This window comes from Hoplias malabaricus, chromosome 11 (assembly GCF_029633855.1).
Source record: "Hoplias malabaricus isolate fHopMal1 chromosome 11, fHopMal1.hap1, whole genome shotgun sequence".
Lineage (NCBI taxonomy): Eukaryota > Metazoa > Chordata > Actinopteri > Characiformes > Erythrinidae > Hoplias > Hoplias malabaricus.
The window spans coordinates 28,870,250-28,893,006 of NC_089810.1; the positions used below are offsets into that span (position 1 = coordinate 28,870,250).

At 37.9% G+C, this 22,757-nt stretch overlaps 3 protein-coding genes and 1 long non-coding RNA gene across 5 annotated transcripts in view; 3 read left to right on the top strand and 1 right to left on the bottom strand.

Moving 5' to 3' along the window:
* Positions 1–1,934: 1,934 nt before the first annotated feature.
* On the top strand, positions 1,935–4,904 carry LOC136709839 (uncharacterized). The gene is made up of 5 exons (XR_010804538.1): positions 1,935–2,132; positions 2,834–3,005; positions 3,101–4,411; positions 4,494–4,633; positions 4,731–4,904. It is a non-coding gene; the product is annotated as an uncharacterized lncRNA (long non-coding RNA).
* A 924-nt stretch (positions 4,905–5,828) lies between these two features.
* LOC136709838 (uncharacterized) lies at positions 5,829–12,163 on the top strand. Its single transcript, XM_066685369.1, has 22 exons — positions 5,829–5,955; positions 6,107–6,300; positions 6,652–6,793; positions 6,873–7,529; positions 7,629–7,724; positions 7,819–7,925; positions 8,019–8,138; positions 8,322–8,369; positions 8,461–8,544; positions 8,635–8,700; positions 8,868–8,971; positions 9,172–9,232; positions 9,320–9,370; positions 9,485–9,529; positions 9,615–9,679; positions 9,764–9,863; positions 10,161–10,267; positions 10,360–10,512; positions 10,601–10,661; positions 10,835–10,963; positions 11,778–11,873; positions 11,952–12,163. The coding sequence occupies exons 1-22, from the start codon at positions 5,931–5,933 to the stop codon at positions 12,033–12,035; spliced, it is 2,595 nt and encodes an 864-aa protein (XP_066541466.1). The 5' UTR covers positions 5,829–5,930; the 3' UTR covers positions 12,036–12,163.
* A 773-nt stretch (positions 12,164–12,936) lies between these two features.
* LOC136710126 (uncharacterized) overlaps positions 12,937–22,757 on the top strand; it is a 33,037-nt gene continuing 23,216 nt past the window's right edge. For both annotated transcript variants that reach the window (XM_066685777.1, XM_066685778.1), the window contains exons 1-3: positions 12,937–13,051; positions 15,370–15,447; positions 19,242–19,326. The gene's annotated coding sequence lies outside the window, so the exon portion shown is untranslated. The remainder of the gene's footprint in view (positions 13,052–15,369; positions 15,448–19,241; positions 19,327–22,757) is intronic.
* On the bottom strand, positions 18,672–22,273 carry LOC136709327 (extracellular calcium-sensing receptor-like). The gene is made up of 6 exons (XM_066684472.1): positions 22,059–22,273; positions 21,629–21,920; positions 20,714–21,505; positions 20,285–20,515; positions 20,081–20,204; positions 18,672–19,594 (listed from the first exon to the last, which is right to left on the bottom strand). The coding sequence occupies exons 1-6, from the start codon at positions 22,271–22,273 to the stop codon at positions 18,672–18,674; spliced, it is 2,577 nt and encodes an 858-aa protein (XP_066540569.1).

A 22,757-nucleotide genomic window follows, 5' to 3' on the forward strand; every position in this document is an offset into this window, starting at 1 on the left:
TCACTCCAGACCTGTTCGCCATGGGAGACCCTACTGGGAGCTAACAGCTCCCGACGACATAGCCCTGGAGGTCATGAGACCACACAAGCCCTTCCGCCACGACAAGGCCCTGATCCAGGAAGGGATCAATAAAGATGCTCAGACACAATGCTTCACTCTCAGCAGCTTCCTTGAGAATGAGGCATCGCAACCGAAGCGCCCCCTTCCAGCAGCCGAAGGCATAACCAATCAATCACATCACATCAAATCGATGACAGACTGAAACGTGACATATATTCTTACGAGTTCCACTGAGGCTTTTTACATCATTTATAAACGTGTTCTTTTTCAAATGAATTATTTAATGTTTGACCATGGCTATTTTATTTGCCGAATGAGCACTGATTATTAATCCATGCAATGATAACAATCAATCTATCACACTGGCTGAATCTGGGGAGGGGTATTCTGAGATCAGCCTGATTGAAGTCCCCTGCAATTAGTGATGGGAATTTCGGCTCTTTTTGGGGAGCCGGCTCTTAGCCGGCTCTTTCGGCTCCTAAATGGCTCTTTGTTTTACCACTTATTTCCACTGGTACAGAACAATATTATCTCCATTTTACATGACGATATGGACAAAATATTATTGTTCAATATTAAAAATAATAAACACTGTTGCAATGGCCAATTGTTTTTATGGCTGTCTTGTAATAACTCACTGATTGCACTCACACATTCAATTGTATAAATAACTGGATTTTTATTTAAACACCTTAATAAAAGATCACTTGTAAACTCTGAAATATAGCCAATGGAACCCAAAAGGTAGGTATTACAAAATAGCTTATTAAATTAAATAATCATCCATTTCTGGGTAATAAAATAAACAAATACAATGCAAAGTGCAAAACAGCAGCATTTAACGGTAGTGATTAAAACAACCACAACTGTCAACAAACATTTAACTGATTTAACATTTTCTTCTACTATTTTTTGGAAGGCAGTATGGCTGCAACTAATGATTATTTTGATAATCGATTAATCTGTCGATTATTTTTTCGATTAATCGATTATTAATCGGATAAAAAGGAAGACAAGCCAAATTTGGTTTCCTGTCTGTTACTAGCATATTCAGGATACCATCAGTGAGAACAGCTGCTTGCTGTAGTGTGCAGATCTTCTTCAAAACATAGTCTGCAATGCTGGGCTGTTTTTATCTGAGGTGACAGAGAAAGTGTAGATATGAACATACATCTTTTTTAAGTTAGTAACTACTGATCTAAAATGCAGACAACAATGCAGGCAAATTGAAATTACATAAATGGATATTGGCTGATGCTGCCATGTGCTGAGAATAAAAGGAAATTTCATCTAACACATGATCAGATATGGTTAAGATATTTAAGATTTTAGAGAACTAATGTTGTAATTGTATAAGGAACACACAACCAACCATTATTAAAAATTAGCGTTTACATGAAGAATTAACCCAACCGTTACATTAATTTTATTTTTATCAATATTTAACAGTGTATGCAATGCAGTGGCGATTGCTCTAAGACTGCAAGGGAAGCTCAGCTTCCCCTAAAATGTCAAAAAATAAGTGATCAAATATATACTGTTGTGTGTACATGTCATTGAATAAATATTCACTACAACGCGCTCAACTTTTGTTCAGAATCAGCTTCTTATCACTGGTAAAGGCGCGGCTTTCCTCTCAATCATTCCCGCAGTTTAACAGTGTTTTAAACAGCGAGGACGCTGAGTTCAATTGCGAAGCAGCGAAGTACAGCGAAACGAGACGAGCCATTGAGAGGACACTAGTCAAGTCCCTGGAAAAGACGCCTTGTTGGTACGACAGAGTCAAAAAGCATTTTCTTATAAAGGAACGAAGGGGAGAATATAAATAAACCGACACATTTTATGATGTAGGCCGAAATTGGAGAAGGGTCTGGGCGCAGATCTCACTCCTGAGGCTACCTCTCCTGTGGTACCTATCTGAGGCGCCAGAGAAGAGGTGGCGCCGTTTCCATTATCGCCATCTAGTGTCATGGGGTGGTTTTGCCAGTAGACCCAGAATTGAAACGCCGTTTGTGTGGGAGCGTGTTTGTATGTGTCAAAATTTTAGACGGACAGATTTGGAGTTTTTGACGGTACGTTACGAGATGTCTTTGTTTAATTAACGAAGATATTGGGTCGCTGGGATAACTTTTTGTTTTTCCGAATTAATGAACTCACGTTAGCTCTGCATCTACCTTGCTAATTTAGCTAGGTACGACAATCATTAGACGCTGTTTGTCACGTCAGGCTATATATATATATATATATATATATATATATATATATATATATATATAGCCTGACGTATTAATATATTAATAAAGCATTTTTGGTTTGGCATGAAGTAGATTAGCCAGTTGGCTAAATGTGTTTGGTTCTTAGTTACGCAATGTGTTTTAACACAATATTTTTTTGCCATTATGTAGCATTTTGTACAATCTTTATATATATATATATATATATATATATATCATTATTTATTTATACATTCATCTATCTGTCGTTGTGTCTGTATGTCTATGTCTGTTGTTATATGTGCATATACTGTCCTGGTCCAAGGCAAATGCATACACAGATCAACCAAAAACAATGTATACAACAGAGCAATAGATGGACTTGAGTCTGTAATTTTATAACTACAAAATGCTCCTGTGGACAGTGGAGCTGAGAGAATAGACAGTGAGTGTAGAAACAAGGAGTTGGTCACAATATGATGGTTGATCAGTGTATAACTGTCTACAAAACTTTCATTGATGCAATTATTAATGTATGTTTTTTTTTCATTTTTACATAGATGCACTCTTCAGTCTGGCTTTGTGGTTCAGACCCATCTTTAAACAGATGCACAACATGCTGCAAAATGTTTCATTGTCCTTTGTGCCCTGTGAAGTTGTTTAAGCCTACCAACTTGGCAAGAGTTAAGAAACACATTGAAATTCACTGGAAAAATGCAATACAGTTTAAAGGTAATGTAACCCTGCTATTTTTATTTTTTTGGCAGCACAAAGTTCATGTTGATTCATGTGTTTTATTTTTTATTTATTTTTCACATTTTTCACAGAATATCGAATTCACAGATGTCATCAGAATTGCAGATCAGAAGGACACTATCACTGCCCTCTGTGCTCAAAAACCATTTTGAGGAGAGATAATATGGAAACCCATCTTCAGGCTTGTCAAGTTACTTCATCTGTGGCGCACACACCTTCACCTGCAGAAGTACCTTTCATATCTGCTATATTCACTTCAAATTCCTTAAAGGAAGCACCACCTCATTTAAAGTCAACCACACCCCAAGCACATACTTTAACAGTTGGTGCTTCTGAGATTTTATCATCTACTCCTGCACTTTCCTCTACATCATCCACTTCTCTGTCACTTCCTTCTCCGAAAAAGGCTCAAACGACATCACCCCAAAGAGTAAAGTGTCCTCACTGCACTACAATTGTACATGAGAAGAATTTGCCTGGTCACATTTCCAGAAAACATTCAGAAGAAAAACCAGATATAACCAGCACATCACATTTGAAAAGCGTTTGTGTGGATGCGACCAATGGTGTGTGTGCTGTTCAAAGAAGCAGGCATGGTTTTTCTATACCTGTTCATGTACAGAGAAAGACATGGGGCAAAAAACACTTTACTGGATGTGAATTAGAAGAATGTTTTCAGTACCAGCTTCTAGCACTACGGAGTGGATGTGCCTTCAGCCACTGTGAACATATTCGTTCACTTGACTATTGTTCTCACACCATAAGTGAAGAGTTCCTTCAAGAGGGTGTTCTAGATGAAATGGTGCATCATAAGCTATTTGGTGTATCAAAGAAGATTCTGTGCATAAAAAGACAGAAAGCAGCCATGTCAGCCCATGTACCTCTGTCTGTAGAAGTAACACTCAGTGGTTCATCCCAAGCAATATGTCTATCTATTTATGAGCCAGTGAAGAAGCACTTCAGTCGTCTTGGCAGAATTATGGTGACCTACAAGACAAAGAAGAACTCATGGCATTGTCCTTGTGCTAAGGCAAGAATGTCTTGTGTGCACAAAAGTATAGCAAAATGGCACTTATTCCAAACTCAGAAACACTTATTTGAGACAGATTCACATGCTGCTGTGACACACCAGCCCACTACCCAGCCGATCTACCCTGTAACAGACCACTTGGAACGTGTAGTACAGTATATTTGTACTCAGAAAAAAATTCCCTCCAGACTCCCAGAAGACGTGACAGCTCCCAGAGCACCATTTAATTACCCAACAAAACTTCTTCCAACAGAGACCAATTGCACTTTCTGTTCGAGTCATCCTGCTTTGGATAATCCAGTGATGATAACAAACAAAGCCCGGATTGTGGGTATAGGTGGCATTATTGACAGTAAGTTTAAGCCTTTGATTAATACCTCAGGTAATTTTAAATTTTTATTCAGTAACACTTATTATTATTATTTCTTCCTTAGATGTGTCAACTTACTTCAAACAATGCACTCTGTGTCAGATGGTGTACCGTTATCAAGAGTGGAAAGCAGGACTCCATAATTTTGATGATCATGTTGTGCTTACCTTGGAACTCTGCATTTTTCTGAGGCAGAACCTTCAGGTAAAATAACACATTGAATGGTACACTTAAGTGGTTGAGTATTAAATGTTGTCATACGTTTTTTTTTTTTTTTTTAAAACAAAAATGTCATCTACAGAACCATACTGCAGTCTCAAGAACCATAAATTCACTGGAGGGACTTCGGGGTGTTAAATTTCCATCAAGAGACACCATTCTACATGCATATTGCCATTTTGAGGCGCTCACAAGTCATGATTATACATACTCCTGTATTAATTGTGGCTACTACCCTGCTGTTGTTATTATGGATCTACACAAAAAAGGAGTCTTCAGCATGGCGGGTAAGTTCTTCCTTTTAGAGCATCTCAGCCCATACTTAATCCCAGAGAGCAAGTTGTTAGCCCACCTCATCCCAGAGACCTAGTTGCTAAATGACCTCATCCCAGAGACCTAGTGGCTAGCCCACCTCATCCCAGAGACCTAGTTGCTAAATGACCTCATCCCAGAGACCAAGTTGTTAGCCCACCTCATCCCAGAGACCTAGTTGCTAAATGACCTCATCCCAGAGACCTAGTGGCTAGTCCACCTCATCCCAGAGACCTAGTTGCTAAATTACCTCATCCCAGAGACCTAGTTGCTAAATGACCTCATCCCAGAGACCTAGTGGCTAGTCCACCTCATCCCAGAGACCTAGTTGCTAAATTACCTCATCCCAGAGACCTAGTGGCTAGCCCACCTCATCCCAGAGACCTAGTGGCTAGCCCACCTCATCCCAGAGACCTAGTTGCTAAATTACCTCATCCCAGAGACCTAGTGGCTAGCCCACCTCATCCCAGAGACCTAGTTGCTAAATTACCTCATCCCAGAGACCTAGTGGCTAGCCCACCTCATCCCAGAGACCTAGTTGCTAAATGACCTCATCCCAGAGACCTAGTGGCTAGTCCACCTCATCCCAGAGTCCTAGCTGCTAAATAACCTCATCCCAGAGTCCTAGAGAGTTGCTAACCCTCCTCATCCCAGGGTCCCATCTCGAACTTGTCCCTGCTTGGGTTTTTTTTTTTTCAACTTTTAAATAAACAGTTTTGGATATTTTACCATATTAGATCTATTGTGAGAGTGGTTAGGCTTCCTTGTTAGTAATATGTTGCTTTAAGGGCTGGTATCTTTTAATGGGGACATTCAGAACCTTGTAGAGTCAAGGACTGCATTTAATCCCTGTCTGGAAAACAAGCCTAAAAGTGCTTTTTGTTTGACAGTGAGTGACATAAAAGAGCCTCCTAAAAACTTCAAAGGAGAGGTCAACATTGAAGAATTTTGGAACTCAGTCAATTTTGAAATGATTGCTCGTGGATTTGTCCCCAGTAAGTTTATGAATTGTTATTTTAATAATTATATAATATTATTAATAATACATTACATTTATAAAATGCTTTCAAAAAGCTTTGACAGTTGGTTTGAATACCTATGCACAGTGACACCTTCTTGTCATTATTTTTGTTATTGATTTATTAGGTCGTGCAAAAAATCCCTGGGCTGTTCATCCATCTTATGAATATTGGGCACCATGGATTGGCAGACACACCAGAAAAGGAGACTGTGTGCTTAACACAGAGTATGAAAAAGTCTTGCCTGTTCGAGAGAGTCCAGAGGCAGAACTGTTCATGATAACAGAGGAACGTCTTATGGATGAGCTTAAAAAACAAAAGGTATAACTAAAACATGAGTAGTGTAAATGCAAAATGAAATGTGATGAATGCACTTTATTTCTACAGTTGTTATTTTCTCAGCTCCACTGAATGTACAGGACCACTATGTAGTTATGCAATTACAGACTGTAGTCCATCTGTTGATCTGCATATTTTGTAAACCTCATTCAACCTGTTCCAACCCCTGGTGGACCTTAGCACTGCAGTGACATGGATGGTGATTGTGGAGTGTTACTGTGTGTTGGACTGAGTGGATCAGACACAGTAGCACTGTTGGGTCTAACAAAATATTTAGATGTAGGGCTATTGTAGGGCTATGAAGTGAATGTGTGTGTGTGTGTATTTCTCTAGGTAGGCACAGTGCGCAAACTATGCAAGGCATGCCACATAGACCCAAGAGGGTCACGTGATGACCTAATTGTAAGATTGCAACAGGAGATGAAGAACAGGCACACCTATGACAAGGTCTTTCAGAAAATCTGGGGTGCCTCTGGTAAGCAAATTTCAGAAAAGTTATTTTGCCTGTCCATCATTTTTGTTCTTCTCTTCCTTATATTCATTTTTTTTAACAGGTGGATGGTGTGTCATTGCATGTCCACATGGTGTTGTGTATAGTTTGAAATTCAACTTAAGGGCAGAAAGTCCTAGAGACTTCACTGATCTTCTCCTATCATGGAAACACATACCAAATGTGTCAGTCTATGATTTTGCTCGTGGTTTGGCCACACATGCCAACTTGAGATTTCCAGCCATCATACCGTTCAAACCCCATGAAGGACGGTTGGCTGAGCCTACACCTGAAAACATTTCTGCAGCACAGAAAGGAAAACTTGAAGTGTCCCTCTCTTGGCTTGTTGAAAGGTCTCCCAATTCAGATGGTAGTGGCCATCCCATCACTGGGGCTAGCAGTCATTATGTGCTTTACGATAAGCTTCATGAATCAAACACAAAGGATCAGAGGGACATCTTAAGGAGAATCAATCTTGTCCCAGAACTCCAAGGTTCACTCAACAGTCAGATAGCAGAACAATTGTTTGGAAGTATGCGAAAAAATAATTATTTTCTGAACAACATGTCCCCCTCAACACATGTATTTTTAATGAGAAATATTATTCACCATCGCAATACATCAGTGAACTTCCGCCTTTTGGAGACACAGCTGAAGAGAGGACTAATGGACCAGCGTATTAACAATATAACTCTGAATGAGCTTGGGCAAGCAGTTTTAGGTAAGTGTGTTTATGTTAATTATATACATCCTGGTTCCTATTTTTATACTCTGTGCGTGCGTGCACAAATTAACGTGCTTTCTGTTCAAACCTCCCAAGCATCTACACATACACAGCAGTCAGGTGTGATGTCAGTGGAACAAGGATCCCCAGAACCCATGCAGCCCCAAACACTTGTGTCTTCGTGTGATGATGGTAGAACATTTTTTGCTTTTAAATAACAAATGTATTGTCCAAAATATTTTAGTTTTTTTTTCTCATGTCACTCTTTGTCACTTGTCATATGCAGAATATGAAACCTGTGGGATGCAGTGTGAAGCCCGCACAAAGTTTCAGAACATCAAACCTTCTCGGGCTTTTTGGTCGTTGACTTTTCACTCTGACCAGGAGAAACTGGTATAAGGAAATTTATAGTCCAAAATAAATCATATGTTTAAGTACAAAAATAGTGATATGCAATATATGTTTAATATGATGTTGTTTTTACAGCTTTCTTATGTCCTAGATGAACAAAAGCCAAGACAAGAGCTTATTGTAAAAAAAGGAAATATTTGCCTTGTCCGGGAGGACTTTTGGACTTTGGGCTTGCCCCAAGACATGGAAGCAACGGTGATTAAATATTTTTAAACCATTAAACATATTGTATAATTAAACCTATACATGTAATGTATCTGAATCAGGTTAGGCTGCATGTGTGTTGATTTATTTACACAGAACCGACACTTCATTAAGTACACTTCGGTGCAAGTGGCTGGACAGGGTATTTATCTGTTTCTTGCTGTTTGTTTGTAGGTAGGAAATGCCTGCCTTAGTATCATTGATGGAATTGCCAGAGCACAGGTAATAATCACACAGCTAGGAATTTTCTTTGTAATTTTGCTGATTGTGGTTGTATTGTATTAATGTAGGTATTAATAAAAATAATTTATAGGGAAGGAATATTTTCATTGCAAATATCTATGTTGTGCCAACGTGGTTACCTCCTTGCAATGCTGATCCGCTTGACCATCTCCCAGTAAGTGTTTGCACTCTAACCCTAAACCTATTTTCGCAATATTCAGTGTTATCGTGTGATTATTATGTGAATAATATCTGTATTTCTAAGTATGATGCTCAGTTGAAAGAGGCCCTTGTCATCCCACTGTGGACATCAGGACACTACATTTTATCGGTAAATTAATTTAATCATTTGCATTGTACTTTTTCTTTGTTTTCAGTCTGGTATTGGACTGTTATAGGAAATGTTGCTTTGCTAACTGTATCTATGACATGGGATGTAGTGAGCATTTTTGTGTGTAAGATGTTTACTGAGAATGCAGACTTCATATCCACTCATAGGTTTTGAAGCCAGCCAAGAGGGAAATTCTTTTTCTAGATCCCATGTTCACAAAAAGAACTGAATCTCGTGGATTTGGTGATCTGATGTTCCAAACAATGTTGAGGTTATAGCTTACAGCAAACATTGCATGCCGTTCAAGTATTTACCGGTCTCGTTCCAAGACCAAGTGTGTAACAGCATGGAATATTTGGGTTGCAATTTCATGTTCTGTTTGATGTTAAATTTTATGTGTGGTTCATTGTCAGCTGAGGTGGGTTGATGATATTTCTTTGCTTAAAACTATTGTTTTCTTTGAAATGACAGTAATCTGGCTCAGATGCTGAACCCAGGACAGTGGGAGGAGAAAACGGGGTGGGATTTGCAGGTAAAAAAAAAACGAATAAAACACAACTCTTTCCCACCTTTATGTTAATATTAAGTTGTTTCTAACAGAATGTTTTTCTATTAAAAGGACCTTCCAATTCAGCACTGGGGAAATGATTGTGGCATCTTCATGTTAATGGTGACAATTTTGAAACTTATCTGTTTATTTTATCTTATTTTTATGTATTTATTTATTGCTTTTCTGTCATGTGTATATTAAATGATTGTGTATCTGTCTTTCTCCTTTTTCAAGTATGCACTTTATGTTGTACTGGATGGCTCTTTCGACTTCACTGTTGTGAGTAGATTTTATTTATTTATATTTTTATAATATATATAATATTTTTCTTATAAATAATAATAATTTAAGTTATTTTATTTAGCATGACATGCCAATGCTACGTAAATGGTGGTGTGTGATGATAATGGAGAACTTTGAGATAGAAGGGTAAGATCATATATTCTTCTTTTCTTTTTATTTTCCCCAGCAATTTACTTGATTATTGAAAACATATATGATCTTTTTTTTAAGCTATGGAAAGAGATTTGCCCACTGGACAGATGATGCTAAAGCTCTTTTGAAAGGACACTTGCAACCTGTCTTCCGGGTCGGAGAACATGTGTGCAGCCAGGTTACGTTTCAAGATTGGTTACAGTAGATTGATATTAAAGATTAAACAATATTAAACAATCCAATTTTAATAATTCAGTGTAATGATCCAGTATACTGATACTTCTGTTGATTTCAGTTCCTGTTTGGTTATATTTCTTTATTGGTTGATATCATGGAATATAAATTATATATAGATATAGAATTATAGAGTCTTATTTCTTTTAAAAAAATCATTGCTATGAATTCTTGCTTTGCTACATGTACTGTTTCACTGCAGTATTACACTGACCATAATGAAAAAAAATATTCTCACTAGGAACCTCTACCACCAGTAGAGACGGAGCAAGAACGAAAATCTACACACCACTACCACTGTCTTGCACTGGACATATATGCCTGTGTGTACCAAAGGATAGGAAAAAAGTAATAGAAAATTATCTTTTGCATAAACAATTTACCAATTTAACATTGAAATATATGGTCTAAAACCTGTGGTGTTTTGGTTTTTTTTTTAGATCAATGTATTCAGAAGTGCAGTCAGTGAATTGGGTCCAGTGTCAGTATTGTGGGGCTCAGCTGCATGCCGACTGTGCTGGAGTGGAAACATTGCAAGAAGACGTGCCATTTAGCTGTGGTTGTCACCGCCCAGAGCCCTATCTATATAAAAGGTTTAATTTATTATGTTAAATGTTTTCTTAGATTATTTGTATAAAATACATGAATTTAAAAAAATGTAAACTTTTTTTGTGCCTCCAGGACATACGCAGCCATAAGAGAAGGATCAGTCATCAACCATGTAACGGATGAAGAAATTCTTGTAAAGAGCATTTTAATTTGTGAATATACCTATTTGTGGACACTTTATTTTAGGCTAGCTTTTTTCCTCCCTTTTTCTTTACTGTTTTAGGTATATTCATATTATATTGGAGAAAGCAACTTTTTACTTGTTTCATTTTTAAAACAGTTATTAGCCTCTATTTCTGCTTGTAGACACTACAAAGGAATTTACAACACGGAATATTGAGGTCCAACAGGATGTTCCTTCATGAGAACCCCACATTTCACCCAAAGATGAAGCAAATTAGAGACGGAAGCATATCAGTTTTTGATGAAGAACAGGTGAACAAATTTAAGATATGGTTTATTTATAAATAAACAGGCAGTCATGGCCTTGGTGCTGGAAGGTTGCTGGTTCAATCCCCACAACGGGCAGGACCATCCATGGCTGAAGTGTCCTAGAGCAAGGCACCTAACCCTCAAAAGTGTGTGTGTGTGTGTGTCCACAGATGGGTTAAACACAAAGGTCAGGTTTCGTTTTACGGTTATACTATGATCATAAAGCATGTCACCTGTGAAAATAAATAGGCTAGATGTGTTGAGCAGTTTGAAACCAGTGGTTTCCATTCCTTGTCCCGGAGTACTCCCTACTCTGCAATTCAGAGTGTCCTGCTCTGATGCAACTGACACCTGATCAAACCAATTGTTTTATTCAGAGGTCAACAGTCTTATCCACAAACAGATGCTACAGGTTTAATTACAGCTAAGCAGAAACAAACCTTTTCAATACTTTGAAGACCGAAACCAGGTGATTAAACAAATATAATCAGCTGAACTCCTGCTTGATAAGCATTAAAACCTGCAGCCACACTGGCCCTTTTTGGATAAGACTGGTGACCAGTGGTAGGTGAGTTACAGCAAGAAATAATTAAAATGTGCAGGCTCTCTGTTCCAGAATTGGGAACCAATGTCCTAATATAATAATCTGATCTTTTATAATTGGTGTATGGCTCACCATTCTTTCAAAGACAAATTAAATGGTGCTCAGGTCAAGTCTTGATTATAAGTAAAAAAAATTAATGTCACAAGCATCATTTTACTGTCTGTTCATATTTATGTCCAATAGTGTATAAATAAATTTTTAAATTTCTCATAGACTGAAGCCATCATAGAGAGGACATTTGAGGTGATAAAATGCAACAGAGCAAGTCTGAAGAGTACCTCGTTCGTTTTAGAAGTCATGACTCCAGAGGTAAGAAATTATATTTAAAAAATGTTGTTTATTAACATTGCATTGTCCTGTCTAATCAATAATTTATCTCACTTTAAGATCACCATCCTTCTGCTGAGAAAATTGGAAGGATTCAGCAGATATGAAGCTGAAAATGTTTTTTCACGTGTAGCTTTTGAATGAGTCAAATTGATTGCTTTTTTCATTCTCTAGTTTTTGTTGGATTTTAAAAAACTGCTTGCTTTTATTATATTGTTTTGCTGTTTGCATTTTGCTGTTACATAGTATTGGTTTTTTTTGTGTGTGTGTGTGATGGCACAGTTTGTTTTATTAGTAAAAACCTGTTATTGCGTGCCATTTATTTTCTCTGTACAGATTTGTTTTATTTCATTATTTATATTCTTTGTATTCTGTAGTTTGTTTTTATAATAAACAGAATATTTGCTTTTATTACATTGTTTTCCTATTTAAATTTGTTTTAACTGTAGAATTTGTAAATTTAAAAAAGCTGAATGTGTGCTTTTTCTTAATTTTTAACTTTTTGCATTGTTGTTAATAATTATTCAATTATTTTGGAATACAAATAAATAAATACTTTGTTTCCAGTGTACTTTACTTTTGAAAATGTGCTTTTATAAGGTGTCATTAAAAATACAAACTTTTTTTTTTAAGTAAATGCAATAAGAACGAAATTCTTAAAAAGGATGCCTAAAAATGTAGAGAAAGTGTTGAGATTGTTAGAAATCACAACAATTAGCCTTTATTTTAATTCACCGACTCGTTCATATTAGAACATAAACATATCGTTTATATCCCAATCAAATTTAGTGGAGATGCTGAGACTAACATCATTATTAGCTAGGCAAATATTTCACTGACCAACCATATACTATACATCCAGGAATATATGTGACTTAAATTTTGTGTACATCATAATATATTACAGAATCGTATAAAATGCAAAAACATTAAGTTTATTTACAACTATTTCCACTTGCTACAGCCAGAGATTCGTACACTGCGTTTTCCGCCATGTTGGCTATCAATCATGTGACTTTCAGAAATAGTGATGTCATTTGCCGGACTCAGCGATGAGATAGGTCTCGGAGGAGAGGAGGACTGACAAATGAGATTCACGGCCTGACGCTGTTGGCGAAATTGAGCTTCCCCTCCTTGAAAGACCAGCATCCGCCACTGATGTAATGTAATATACACTTGGCTGTGATACTCAAACACTAACACACAATGCCAGTCAGAAAAGACCTTGAAAAAGGCTTTAAATATATTATTTAAAAAAAAATTGGATTGATTTTTTTTAAACTGAATGTAACTGCCGCCATATTTAAGGTGGAACGGAAAACTCGCTAAATACAAGAGTGATATAAATTTACTAAAAATGAGACATCTTGTTTAACTACTCTAGCAGGCTCTAGTGACATTGAGTGAGAGAAAAACTAACGTCAGCTTGACTAAAACTACGGTTTGTTTTGGAACTGCTGGTCGAGCTGACCCATTTAAGGTGGAAGAGAAAACTCGGGGGATGCTAAGGCTTGTTCGCTAAACGCGAGTGTAGTATCAATGTTGCTAATGTTGCTAGTGCTAGCTTAGCATCTCATTGTTGGGCGATGTATACAGCCATAACATTGACCATTGTGAATTCTCTTTGTTGATAAAATGCTCTGCTTATTACCAAGAAGAATTCCAGGTCAGGTGAGCAGAATTGTCCAATATTCACTATGCAGTTGTTTATGAACACCACACGTTGTTTATAAACACGAACAGTCCCCCTCCCTTTGTTTTTTACAAGTCAGCACCCTGTGTTATGTTAAACAAAGCCTCACAAATGAAGCAACTTCCTGTTTTATTTGCTTAGGTTTGCAATATCCCTTAGAGGCTTTGTGGAGTTTCTTTAGCTCATCGCGCCGAAGAACAACATTTTTTTAGCCATTTACTGACACTGGGGCTTCGTAAACACGAATAACACGTAAAATGAATACACGTAACACATAAAATGCTGAATAACACGTAAAATGTATTTTATACAACGCTGGTGCTTGCATTTCTTCCTATAATGTCAGTGTTTACAGGTTTGCCATAGATTACACTCCCTGTGTATTAAAGCAGTTAGTATCGCTGTGAAACAGCTCTGAAGTCATGCAGTTATGGGTTCCAAATCCACCTTGGGCCACTGTCTGTGAAAATTTGGTGTGTTCTCCATTTGTGAAAGTTTTCTGTGACGGTGGAACACAAACATGTCAGCAGGTTTATTGTTTATATCGCCATTTCCCTAACAAAAAGATGTATCTCAATTTTTAGTCTACTTTTTGTTTACTACATCATTTGAACCCAGCAGCTGTGGGAAAATTTGGGTGAAAATGTCATGATGAATGGACCAACAGAAATGCTCCAAAATTTAAATATTTTACATTGATGTAATAATGTTTTTTCCTTCTCCTTTAATGTCACCATTTCAGAGATAAATTATTGTTTTTGGACAGTGATGATATTCCTCTTAGAAACACAGATAAAGACGTTAAGATTCTAGAAGAAGTTAAAGAAATTAGCATAAATTTTGCTTAACTTTATTATTAAGCAACGCAATATTCTGTTAAATACATCCATAACAATGAAAACAATGTTCATATTTTTATGTGTTAAATAAAATATATATCATTAAAAGAATGTGTGAGTATGTGTCACTCTGCAAAGGACTGGCGGCCCCTCCAGTGTTCCTACCTTGTGGCCCGTGATTCCACGTAGATTCCGCAAATACAGAATGTAACCAATAACAAAAGTTTCATAGAGAGCAGACATAAATTGGAACAGTATGAGCAGAATAACACATTAAGCAATGAGGCTGACAAGGTGGTCTTCTTTTTCTAACCTTTAACATAATTAAGACTGTAATGTTTAACTCATAATGTTGACATAATCACTTATCACAGGTTCATCTCTTTTAACAGGTAGTTTTCCCATAATTTGTAGCTTTTTAGTGTTCTTCTCTGGTCTCAGTATGATTATGTAACACTTTGGAAGAAAGATGCAGAATAACAAACCAAAGCTTGAAGCCAAAATTGCAAATATCTCAACAGCTACAGTGGACTTTCCAGGAGAGCTAACATAAGCTGGAATAAAGGTGATTTAAACTGCACAGAATATGAGCATACTGAATGTGATGAACTGAGCTTCGTTAAAATTATCTGGGATTTTACGAGCCAAAAAAGCCAAAACAAAACAAAGAAGTGCCAATAGTCCTATATAACCCAGTACAGCCCAGAAACCTAAAACTGATCCCAAATGACACTATAGAATGATCTTTTCTTTGAAATGTTTTATGTTTTTAAAAGGGAAAAGAGGGGATGTTGTTAACCAAAGGATACAGATAAGAACTTGTATAAAATTAAATGCACAGACACTGTATCTCTGCTGTGGAGGCACAAACCACTTTATGACATTACTGCCTGGAAGTGTAGCCCTGAAAGCCATTAACACCACTATTGTTTTCCCCAAAACACAGGAGATGCAGAGGACGAAGGTGATCCCAAATGCCGTGTGACGCAGTACACAGGACCATCCAGAGTGCTGACCAATGAAAGTAAGTGAACAGAGGAAACACAGAGCCAGTGAGAAGAGCAGCAAGAAGCTGAGCTCTGAGTTGTTGGCTCTAACAACTGGAGTATTTTTATGTCTAAAGAATGTGAATGCTATTATTTTTGTCACAAAAGCACCAGTAATGGAAACAGCCGTCAGTAAAACTCTCATAGTTTCTTCATAAGAAAGATATTCAATTTCTTACTTCTTCTCAAACTTTGGTTTTGAAATGCACCCCTTTTAGGCGTTCTAGGAACTTCAAAAATAGAACAAACATGTTCAGTGAACACAATTATATCAGTAGTTTTACTGTTGTCCGTATATATTTTAGTTACTAGAATTAATGCTCTTTGTGTTCAACAACTTTATGGCCCAAATACAAATTGTGCTGTTATTTGTCTTTAAACTCACTGTGAGAGGATCAGGCTGCCTCTTTGTTGGACATGTCTGTGTGCAGCCAAGGAGGCTGTGTTGGGTGTGAGCAACAGCATAGACCCCTTTATACACATTACTGTAAATGGGCATTAGGGACATGTCTGTGAATGTATTTTTGACATCAGACAATTTGTCTTTGCCTGTGCACAGTTGCAAGTCTTCAGTCTTATTCTGTATTGTATATTTACACATAAACAGAGCCTTCCAGAATTCAGTAAAAATGGCACTGCTGTTTTCAGAGGATATATATCCAAAATGAATTATTTCAGACCTGTCACTGTTGTTTTGGGGGTAGCTAGCCCAATGGCTCCTTGCAGTATTTTCTGCTTATCGAGTGCAACTAAGTCTGGATCAAAAATCCAGGCCTCTGTTCCGACCCATTGATATCCAGTAAAATTGTGTTCAGTGAACACATGCAACAAAACATCTAAGTCCCATGTGTCAACAAATCCCACTATCACTCGTGAAGTGGAGGTTTTGATCTTTTCAATGACCCTCAGCACTTTTTCACTGGAATAAGTTCTGAAAAATGGAAGGGAATATTCTACACATTCTCAAGCCAGGCTCGATAAGACTCTTGACTGAAGAGTGTGACAGCCTCCCTCACCCAGGGGTCCACTACCAAGTGCAGGAATTGCCACCACAAAAGGCACTGACAACCTTGCAGCTACAGCTCCAATTAGCCACCTCAACAATGGAGGTCTGGAATATGGCCCATTTGGACTCAATTTCACCAGCCTCCCCTGTGATGCAGTCGAATCTCTGCCGAATGTGGGCGTTAAATATCTTTCTGACAGGTTCCTCTGCCAAATTTTCCCAGCAAACCCTCAGCACATGTTTGGGCCTGCCAGGTCTGTCCGTCATCCTCCACCACCATCTGATATAACTCACCACTGGGTGGTAATTAGTTGACAGCTCAGCACCTCTCTTCATCCTAGTGTCCAGAACACATGGCCACAGGTCCAACTATACGAATATAAATTTAATCATCAAAATGCGGCCTAGAGTATCCTGATGCCAGATGTACTTATAGAAACCCTTATGCTCGAACACTGTTATGGATAAACAGTGATGGGCACAGAAATCCAATAACTGAACACCACTCAAATTCAGATCAGGAAGGCCGGTCCTCCAAATAATCCCCCTCCAGGTCTCACTGTCATTGCCAACGTGAGCATTGAAGTCCCCCAGCAGGACAATGGAGTCCCCAGAATGAGTACTTTCCAGGACCCCCTCTAGGGTCCCTAAGAAGGCCAGGTACTCTGAACTGCTGTTTGGTGCATAAGCACAGACAACAGTCAGCGTCCTTTCCCCAACCCCAAGGCGCAGGAAATTACCCTGTCGTCCACTGGGGTGAACCCCAACATACAAGCACTGGGCTGGGGGACTATGAGTAAGTCCACTCCTGCCCTATGCCTCCCACCCTGGGCAACTCCAGAGTGAAAGAGCATCCAGCCCCTCTCAAGATTGGTTCCAGAGCCCATACTGTGTGTCGAGGTGAGCCTGACTGTATCTGTATCCAGTACCTCTCAATTTTGCACACCAGCTCAGGCTCCTTTCCCACCAGAGAGGTTACATTCTATGTTACAAGAGCCAGTTTCAGTAACCAAGGATCAGAACACCAGGGTCCCTGCATGTGGCTGCCACCCGATCCACATTGCACCAGACCCAGATTTCTACTTCTCCCACAGGTGGTGGGAGAAGTAGAACCCATGTTGCTTCTTTGAACTAAGCCCTACCAGACACCATGAGTAATAGTCTGGCAAATAGGCGCTCACCGAAGAGCTCCCACCAAGTGTGTTCCCACCTTGCGGCCAGTGATTCGGGGTAGGCTCCGGACCCACAGCGAACTGGATAAGCGGTTACAGACAATGAATGAATGGTTCAAATATCTCAAACTTTGCAACTATGTAGAAAAAAAACATAGCTTTAAGGAGCACTATGTTATATTTTACCTTAAAATTACAGCTTCAAAATCACTGTGAGGCTACACTGTCATTGCTTGTCTTGGCTCAGCACCACAGAATCTGCACTATGTACATTTTGGAGAAGGGTAGGAAGCCACCCATTTCCTCCAGCTCCCTACTGATTTTAGTACAGTGCTGTAAATTTGAACTACACTAGGGAGAGCCCCAGGAGCAGAAACGACCCCAGATCTTAGCTAGTGTTCCTAGATGTGTTACAAAATATGTTGTGATGCAGAGAACATACTAAAGGCCAATTTTATGGTTCTGCGTTGACTCCATTCAGGGCTTATACTGTAGTCTGTGCAGGTGGCCTATGCCATTGTGAGCAGTTACGCTGCCAAACCACTAGGGCTGAATCTCAAACATCTTCCTTAGCCCTATGTAGTATGCAATGTAATCTTATTGTAGAATTAGTTTTATGTATCTCTAAAGTACACTTTGGAAATGAATACAGTTATAGAAAATGAATAAAAGAATGCATTCATTCTGACAAAAGCAACAATATATTTTATTGTTTATAGTTGTCATAGAAATACAAGCATTTAAGGTAGATGTAGCATAATTTCAGCATATCTTTAAGCAAAATGATGTTCAGGTAAATACATCCAGCCACCTTTTATCTAATTAAACTTATTTATATAAAACAAATACACATCAAAAGCAGGAAAATCAGAATATGACTAATAGCCAAAATTTCATAGATACACAAAATGGTCATAAATGTGATCCTAGTTTCACAGGATAACATGAGCAGAATTGCACATTAAGTGTTAAGGCTAACAAGACCAGCCCTACTGTTTTAAGTCTTAAAAAAATTAAGATTAGATCACTGTTTTTCAGTTTTTTTAACAGGTAGTTTTCCCATAATTTGCTTTTTAGTGTTCTTCTCAGGTTTCAGTATGATTATATAACACTTTGGAAGAAAGATGCAGAATAACAAACCAAAGCTTGAAGCCAAAATTGCAAATATCTCAACAGCTACAGTGAACTTTCCAGGAGAGCTGACATAAGCTGGAATAAATGTGATCCAAACGGCACAGAATATTAGCATACTGAATGTGATGAACTTAGCTTCATTGAAGTTATCAGGGAGTTTACGAGCCAAAAAAGCCAAAACAAAACATAGAATTGCCAAGAATCCTATATAACCCAACACAGCCCAGAAACCTATAGCTGATCCCAAATGACATTCTAGAATGATCTTTTCTTTGTAAAGCTTTACGTTTTTAAAAGGAAATGGAGGGGATGTTTTTAACCAAAGAATACAGATAAGAACCTGTATAAAAGTAAATGCAAGGATACTGAGTCTCTGCTGTGGAGGCCCAAACCACTTCATGACATTACTGCCTGGAAGTGTTGCCCTGAAAGCCATTAACACCACTATTGTTTTCCCCAGAACACAGGAGATGCACAGGACGAAGGTGATGCCAAACGTTGTGTGACGCAGTACACAGGACCATTCAGAGGGCTGACCAATGAAAGTAAGTGAACAGAGGAAACACAGAGCCATTGAGAGGAGCAGCAGAAAGCTCAGCTCTGAGTTGTTGGCTCTGACTATTGGAGTTCTTTTGTGTCTAAAGAATATGATTGCTATCATTTTTGTCACAAAAGCACCAGTAATGGAAACAGCTGTCAACATCATTCCCATGGTTTCTTCATAAGAGAGATATTCAATTTCCTTCTTTACACATTCATCTCTGCGTGGATTTGACCAGTAGTCTTCGTTGCATTGTTTACATTTAATTGAGTCTATCAGAAAATTAAGAATAAAAAAATAATAATATTTAGATATACTGGCAACATAATGCAAAACAAATGTAATTAACATGAAATAGAAGTACATAGTTACTCATTCATTCATTATCTGTAACCGCTTATCCAGTTCAGGGTCGCGGTGGGTTCAGAGCCTACCTGGAATCATTGGGCACAAGGCGGGAATACACCCTGGAGGGGGGCCAGTCCTTCACAGGACAACACAGACACACTCACACATTCACACCTACGGAAACTTTTGAGTCGCCAATCCACCTACCAACGTGTGTTTTTTTGGACTGTGGGAGGAAACTGGAGCACCCGGAGGAGTACATAGTTACTAAAGTGACTAAATATATAGTATTTACATGTAATATGTAATATTCTGGTTTAAACTAATTTTGTCATAATTTTTAGATGACATGGGAATAATATAGTCAAAAGTTATGAAAGTTGTTTAATATTTCTTTCTCATATCTGTACCTGTACTATTACTGATTTCACCATCAGCACATGGTATACAGTAAAAACAGCAGATAGGCTTTCCTTTCTGTACAGCTTTTCTTGTGCCAAGAGCACAGCTCTCACTGCACACAGAGACAGGCACCTGTATAAAGGAAATATTTACACTCTTATAAATACATACTTTTATTGAGATCAAGAAGTTACCTTTTCCTTTATACTCACCTGATTGCTATTTTGTGCCCATACAATTGAGTCCACGTTTACCACCAATCGTTTGTGATCAGGGAACGTAGAGTCATAAGATCCAACAGTGACAAATGCATGCTTATATTTTTTATTTATATTCTGCCAGTTTATGATCTCATATTTTGCAGCAGGATCTCCATTTTTATCAAAAAATACGTCTTCTCCATCTTTTGTTTTGAAACGCACCCTTTTGAGATGTTTTAGGAACTACCAAAATATAATAAATATGTTAAGTTCATGAATGTTTTATTGTTTAGTATACACACTTAATAATGTCACTATTTTTTTTTCTGTCAGTATATTCTATTTATTCACTTATTTTACTAGATTTAATGTTTATTGTGTGTGTGTGCAAAATCTCTATGGCCTAAATGCAGATGGGCTATAATTTGTCTATAAACTCACTGTGAGAGGATCAGGTTGCTTCTTTGTTGGACATGTCTGTATGCAGTCAAGGAGGCTGTGTAGTGTGTGGGCAACAGCATATACTGCTTTATACACATTACTGTAAATGGGCATCAGGGACATATCGGTGAATGTGTTTTCCACGTCAGACAGTTTTTCTTTGCCTGTGCACAGTTGTAGGCCCTCAGTGTCATTGTGTATTTTATATTTACAATTAAACAGAGCCTCCCAGAATTCAGTAAATATGGCATTGCCTGCTGTTTTCAGAGGATATATATCCAGAATGAATTCCTTCAGCCCTGTCACTGTTGATTTGGGGATAGATAGCCCTATAGCTCCTTGCAGTATGTTGTGCTTGTCCAGTGCAGCTACTTCTGGAACAAAGATCCAGGCCTCCGTTCCCACCCATTGATATCCAGTTACATTGTGTTCAAAAAGCACATGCAACAATATCTCCATATCCCATGTGTCAACAAATCCTACTATTACTCTAGATGTGGAAATTTTAATTTGCTGAATTATCCTCAGCACTTTTTCTTGGGAATAGGTTCTGAAAAATGGAAGTGAATATTCTAAACATATTCCCAATTGTTCTGCAGCTTCAGTAAATGCAGCCATCCCACTGTTACCGTAATCATCATCTCTTCTTATTGCCCCTACCCAGGTCCAGCCAAAGTGCTTAACCATCTCTGCCAGTGCTCTGCTCTGGTAATAATCACTGGGAATAGTACGCAGAAATGATGGATATTTCTTTTTGTCACTGAGACATTCGCAGGTGGAATAGTGGCTGATCTAAAAACATTCTGTCATTAATTTCCTATTAATGCTAAGATAAGGTAACTATATATATATATATATATATATATATATATATATATATATATATATACATATAGACATTTTATGAATTCTTACTTCAGGAACACTGAAAGGCCCAATACTATTTGCAATAGCCATTGAGGCTGACGAGTACATTTCTCCAATTATTGCTTGCACCTGGGCTGGCTTTGTGCAGGGTTCATCCAAATGTGTCTGCTCATTTCCATTAATAAGTGCCATAGCCATTCTAACACCCATCGCTGTAGAACCACAGGTGTCATAAATTCTGTAGCCCAGAGACACTCCAGGCAGTAATGAGGAACTGTTATTGATCTCTTCTATTGCATAGATTAAGGACTGTGAAAACTGGAAGGCACTGAAATCAAGACTTTTTAAAAATATTCAGAGAATCATACACATGTTTTTTAATAGGACAGTACATTTCAGTTTAACAAATCTTCATCACTATTGTGTATTTGATTGTTTTATTTAGTGTGGGTAATGCAGTCTTTCCTAAAATTCTTACCTTTTGCACTTGACTTGTGATGGCTTGACCAAATAGGACAAGTTTGCGAAGTCCCATGTGCTATGAAAGGGTAAAATCCCTCCAACTATGATGTCACCATCCTTTGAAAGTGTTGGGTATACAGGCTCTCCTAGAAGACTACAAAATGTCCCATTTGTTCTGGAAAAATTTATGATGGTCATTACAACGTGCAAAAGTACAAAAATAGGCTCCATCCAATTATTTATCTAGTTTAATGCTTAGAAAAATTTTGAGTTTATAATTAATATAATTTGCCAGGTCTCTGCTTTCTGTTTTTTTTTTAAACAGGATGGTTTTGAGGTTTTATACAGGTGGAAAGGCATGTCCTTAGCTGAAATAGTACACTGTTGGGCCATAGTGAAGGGGGTGTGACTTTGTAAAATGATGATTAATATGTAAAATGCACCTTGTTGCTCTCTGCTGGCTCTTTCACATTTCAAATGCAAGTGGTTTTGGTGATTTTCCTCAAATCAATTAAATACATTTATATACATATAAAGTGATCAGCCACAATATTTAAAACACTTTAAATTAACTGAATAACCATCCTAATTTGATTAAAATGGCACCCGTCAATGGGGTGGAATATAATAGGGAGCAAGTTATCAATCAGTGTTGGAAGCAGTGTATGGACAAGTGCAAGGATAGGAGCAACTATTACTTTAAGCGATAAGATGT